This window comes from Lactuca serriola, chromosome 6 (assembly GCF_051521515.1).
Source record: "Lactuca serriola cultivar US96UC23 chromosome 6, Lser_US96UC23_V15, whole genome shotgun sequence".
In the NCBI taxonomy this organism is placed as follows: Eukaryota; Viridiplantae; Streptophyta; class Magnoliopsida; order Asterales; family Asteraceae; genus Lactuca; species Lactuca serriola.
Genome location: NC_136413.1, coordinates 73,187,689 through 73,193,820, shown reverse-complemented (window position 1 = coordinate 73,193,820; position 6,132 = coordinate 73,187,689). Strand labels below are relative to the sequence as shown.

General features: G+C 31.5%; 1 protein-coding gene across 1 annotated transcript; it reads right to left on the bottom strand.

Annotated features, from left to right (window-relative positions):
- Positions 1-986: 986 nt before the first annotated feature.
- On the bottom strand, positions 987-4,803 carry LOC145059074 (delta(12)-fatty-acid desaturase FAD2-like). Its single transcript, XM_079006942.1, has 2 exons — positions 4,677-4,803; positions 987-2,312 (listed from the first exon to the last, which is right to left on the bottom strand). The coding sequence occupies exon 2, from the start codon at positions 2,302-2,304 to the stop codon at positions 1,174-1,176; it is 1,131 nt and encodes a 376-aa protein (XP_078863068.1). The 5' UTR covers positions 2,305-2,312; positions 4,677-4,803; the 3' UTR covers positions 987-1,173.
- Positions 4,804-6,132: the final 1,329 nt, after the last annotated feature.

Below are 6,132 nucleotides of genomic sequence, written 5' to 3'. Positions count from 1 at the left end.
AAGCTAAGATTACAATTTTACCCATATCTAAGTTTTTAAATTGATTGGTCCACAATTATGTATACAATAAGACAATAATTAGTTTAAACAGATGAACCTAGTTCTCTCTCTCTCTCTCTCTCTCTCTCTATATATATATATATATATATATATATATATATATATATATATATATATATATATATATATATATATATATATTTCAATCATTTTGTAAGGAACATTCTAATTTTTTTTTCTCTGCCCGGGTGTCACATTTTCCTTTAAACGAACCATTAAAAGAGACATAATCCTCAAACATATACAAAGATGGATGGGTGTAACTAACACTTTATTTATTTATTTATCTAAGTTCTCATGTTTGGCAAAACAAAAAGTGTTTAACAAATTTATTTGAGGTTTTTTCCCCCAAATTCTTTCAAATATACAATTTATTAATTATAAAAAAACCTAATATTAAACCTATCTTCTTATATTATTTTACTACTATATTTTAGCTATAGTATATCAACTTGTTTTTACTAAATATTATTTTTTATCATATAATCAGTAACATTTTAGCTAATCTACCAAACATAGACTTAAATATGAGATTCCAACATGCCCTTGGTCTCTAGACTATTTCTAATATTACGTCACATATGCCATATATATAGCCCTAATATATGGCACTAATAGGCATCACACCTACAACTAACAAACTCTATGGTTTTAATGAATATAGTCTCAAACCTATAATTAACAAACATGTCATAAACTCTATGGTTTTAATGAATATAATCTCAAACCTATAATTAACAAACATGTCATAAACTCTATGGTTTTAATGAATATAGTCTCAAACCTATAATTAACAAACATGTCATGTATTGAAACATTAAATTAGTTGAAAGATCTTCACTTGAATCTTATCCATTTAAATTTTGTATCGTATCATGTTAACTTGTTCATTTCTTATGTCTTGAGACCCAAAGGTCTAACGAGGCTTGCCAATAATTACCATGTTAGACACACAAAGTTCTTGATATATTGACACTAATAACGAACATTACTAGATTTCACAACCATACACATAGATCTTACATACTACATACATAACACCCACGTCACTTAAAACATAAAACACGACCAAAAAAACCATAACTCAAAGTACTCGTACTTCGATCGAGATCATCAGTACTTATTCATGTACCAAAACACACCTCCTTTTTCCCCCTCCGACTCCACATACAAACACTCCTTGGCCTCTCTCCACATCGCCACAAAAAACGGTGTATCATCAAACCGATAATACTCCCCAAGAATCGGCTTCACAGCTTTCGTTGCTTCCATGGCATAATAATGAGGCATTGTAGAAAACAAATGGTGCACAACATGAGTATCCGTTATATTATGAAACACCTTATTAAGCACACCATAGTCACGATCCACCGTTGCTAAAGCCCCCCTCAACCAATCCCACTCCGAATCATCATAATGAGGCAACGAAGGGTGTGTATGTTGAAGATAAGTGATCATAACAAGAAACCCGTTCACAACAAGCAATGGAACACCATACACGCAAATCACCCACGTGAGACCTTTGAGTAATGCGATACGGTATAGTACATATGAAATGACGATAATACCCCCGTCGGATATCCAAATTTGGAGACGTTCACGGGTGTTGAAAATTGGGCTGTTTGGAGCGAAGTGGCACGCGAAACGATCGTAGGGTCTACCGGAGACGTTGAAAGCTAGGTATAATGGCCAGCCTAGGGTGAGGGTAGTGAGAAGAGTTATGACACGTCCCGGAGGGTAGTTTAGGTATTTTGCGTACCATGATAATTTTGATTTTGGTTTTGGGACGAAAACTTCGTCGCGTTCTAGGGATGCGGTGTTGGAGTGATGGCGGCGGTGGCTGTATTTCCATGAGAAGTACGGGACGAGGAGAGCGGAATGGAGGATGAGGCCGACTGTGTCGTCGACCCATTGGTAGTCGCTAAACGCGTGGTGGCCGCATTCGTGGGCGATGACCCAAACTCCGGTGAGGACACAGCCTTGTGCCGCCCAGTACACCGGCCAGGCGAGGGCGGAGATGGACGGTGGGAGAAGGTGGAAGTAGGTGGTGAGGTGGTAGAGGAGGAAGGCGGCGGTGAGGTCGTATGCCACGTAGGAGAAGGACCGGAGAAGTGAGCGGTTGAAACAGTGGGGAGGGATGGCTTTTTTTATGTCGCCGACGGTGAACGGTGGTTTTGTGGAAGGGACTCTGTCGAGAGGATTGTCGGTTGTGGTGACAGCTGGCATCTGCCTTCCTGCTCCCATGATTTAATCTGTAAGTAATTGAAAAAAAAAATGATTATAAATTAGTTTGATTAATGGCTGAATTCGATAAACATGTAAACTCAACCCAAAAAATGTCTTGCTCAAGTTGGTGGTTATATTATATAGTTAGGCAAAATGATAACATGAATGTTAGAGTTACGTGTAAGATTATACGTTTTTTTGCCTCAAGTTTGTTGAAAATATGGTATGTTTAATAAAATCAGCTACACTTTTCAACATTAATTATGCACAGATAAAAAAAGGTTAGAATGTTTTGTAAAACTCCAAATAGAGATTAATTAACTAGACAAACAAGACGTATATGAGATATAGAATACGCAAGTGGTGGATCAAAAAAATATTTTTACTTATGAACACTAAATAGTATTGGTATATATTTATAAATGAAAATAAATTCTTCTACTTTTTGTTCCTACATATCCTCCTATTCAATTAAATGGTGACATGCATTTAATAAGATTTAATGATATTTTAAGATACTAATAATATGACATATCTCATCATTTAAATTGATAGGAAGATTGGTAGGATGAAAATGTAAGAAGATATTTAATTTATCTTTAAACAAAGTAAACTTATTTAAGAGTTAAAGTGGGTGGGCCCACTAGCGGTGTGTGAAAAGTGAAAACAAACATGTTGGACTTAGCTCATTTAGTTCGTGGGGGTGGTATATACTTAAATAATAGGTTAAAGATTTGAACTTCATAACCACATATGGAATGTTTGGCTTTAGATTTTAGCTTTTATAAAAAAAAAAAAAAATTTGCAAATTGACTTAATAAAAAACTATAAATCTAAAAGTTACTTCAAATAAAGTTTAACAAAAAATTCTTTTATAATTTTACAAATTTTAGATTTTAGCTTTTATAAAAAAAAAAATAATTTGCAAATTGACTTAATAAAAAACTATAAATCTAAAAGTTACTTCAAATAAAGTTTAACAAAAAATTCTTTTATAATTTTACAAATTTTAGATTTTAGCTTTTATAAAAAAAAAATTTGCAAATTGACTTAATAAAAAACTATAAATCTAAAAGTTACTTCAAATAAAGTTTAACAAAAAATTCTTTTATAATTTTACAAATTGATTTAATTAGTTTTTAGAAACAATGAAGTGTTTTTGATAAGTCATAAATTACGTAATTTTACATGTTATTAAAGTTTTCAAGTATTTTTACCAAACATTTAATTATATACAAATAAAAACTACATCTTCTTCTAGATGTCAACTACAAGCTAACTAATTTGTCGACGATATAGTGTATATGAATAGCTATTTATGTTGAATGGGGTTCATGTTAGCCACGTGCAACAAGAAGAGATGCATAATTGCATATGAAGCAAATTAAACGCCAAAAGCATCAAACCTGAAGAAAAGACACATGTCCCATGAACTATTTTATTTACGTGTAGAAATCATAACGTTCAAACCTTTATTAGGTGAAGGTGATGAAATTCAAAAATCATCTTTAGAGTTGTACTATTTTCATAAACTTATATTATTTACAAACTCAAAGCTTTGTCTTATTACTATTAGATTATAAAACCATACATGCACAAAGTACAACTCGCTACACAGAATTTTGGTTCTCTATTCAATTGGGCTTGAAGACATAACTATATTCTGGTTAACTGAAAAAATCAATATAAGGATGAACAACACCTCACATAATATCGATGAATTTGAAAGGAAAAATGGATATTATGACTTTACTTTGAAGATATTTTAGAAAATTTCCGTTTGTGAAGGATAGAATATAATCACTTTTGCATCACTTAAAGAAGTAGTAAAACACAAAACGTCATCTTTATAACCACCTCTTTCTGATTTCAGAAGCAAAATATAAAAGTTTCTTATTTTGGTTTGCATAAAAAGTTAAACATTCTTTTTTTGGAAAATATTCATTTTCAAATTATTTATTTGTGACTAACCATTATTAATCTTGATTGTGGTTTACGAGTTTTTCTTTTAGCATCCTTGAATCAAACATGTTTAAGATGAAAATCGAAACAAGTAGTCAGAAATTATATAAAATCGAAATTATTTCACATGCATGTGTATTCAAAGCCAGATACAAATACATCTCTAATGCAACGGAGAAACTAACGAAAATTTGCAGACAAATCAAGAGAAATAAGTCGAAATTGAAAGATCAGATGATCGGAATTCGGAGATCTGTTAATCAATTAAAAATGCAGCTAATCAATCTTAAAACAATAACAGAAATCGATTATAACCGTCGAAACGTTTTTAATTACGAAATAATCACTGAAGCATGATTCATGACACGATCATCAATATACAAAAATAAATCGATTAATTTAATACAAGAAGATAGAGGAGAACGTACCAGAGAAGAGAGGGTTAGAGAACCCTCGGATTTCTTCGTTAAGCAACAATGTTTCGGAGAAGCGCTTTCTCTGTGTGTAACAAGTGCTTCGTCTTCTTCATTCACTGAACACGCGGTTTGTTTATACAGTGACCGAACTGCAAAAAGTACCCTAAACTTTATGCATATTTCAATCAGGTCCCTTAAATAGTAAACATTGGTTGGATAAATAACTTATCTATATGAAAAAACTTCAAGAATGGTAATTGTGTTTTTTATTTACTTGCTGTCAGTTTAAAAAAATTTCAAACTTGTATACCGGTTTCAAATGAGATTTTTTTTTTTTTTTTTGGTCTCTTTCAAACTTTTTTTTTTCGTCCCTATAAAATTTGAAATGACAGTTATATTTTATTATTTTTGTAAATATTTTATTTGTATTTTTGTACAAATTTATTTAATATTTATTTGGTCCCTATAAAACATGAAATAAAAATATTTATATTTAATATTTTATAATTACAAAATAATTTATTTAATATTTTATATTTTATGGACGAAGGGGCATAGAAGCATGGTGGAAAGTATATGTTGCAAAAACTTCGGTATCAATCATTCAAGTAACATGTTATAAAGAAACCTATTAGAAAATTATGTTTTAATTAAAGAACGATTTTATAACTAGGAAAAACTAGTTTTTAATTGTGTCCCAAATAAATCCATAAAAAATCTTGTACGTAGTCCCCCAACTCAAAACCTTCATTGCAATTGAAAGAAGCATATATGGTAATCTTCTTCAATGATTTTTCAGGCCAACTAATAGGAATGAGAAAGGATGAGGTTGATCATGTGGCTTTCTTCAATTGTCTTAGGTGAGACCATAAAAGAATGAGAGGTGAAGGCTGTAGAGGTTGTTGTTGGTAAGGGCGTAACGAATGCGAATCATCAAAGGAAGACGCGAGGGATAGTCCATGACACGAAATGGAGGTAGAAGGTGGTTTGGTGTGAGAACAAGAATCAATGCGCAAGAACAATGTTTGAAAACTCAAACCTTGAGTTAATCTTTAAGATCAACATCTATTCTTAATATGTAGTTCTAGTCGAATCTGGTAAACCAGTTAAGACTTGAAGATAAATAATCAACAAAGTATTCAAGTAATAAATGAAGTAAACTTGAGTATAATCAATGCAAATATAATTTAAGAATAATAAGAATGTTAAGAAAGAACTTTGTCTGGAAGGAAAGTTGAAAATGATGTGAAGAAAATAATTGCTATTCTTGGATTAATACTTCGATATGAACTCATGAAATATCCACTCCTTAAATAATGAAGGAGGAACATAATACAAACTAAAATACATTCAAATGACTGGATAATCAGTGTTTGACAAACTAACATCTAAAAGACACACGTTTAAGTCCTATGAACTGTTACATCATGAAAAAGACAAAATGCATTAAATGCATGTACAGACACTA

Excerpts from the sequence above, each read along its gene's own strand:
- LOC145059074 (XM_079006942.1), bottom strand. The coding sequence starts at position 2,304 with ATGGGAGCAGGAAGGCAGATGCCAGCTGTCACCACAACCGACAATCCT.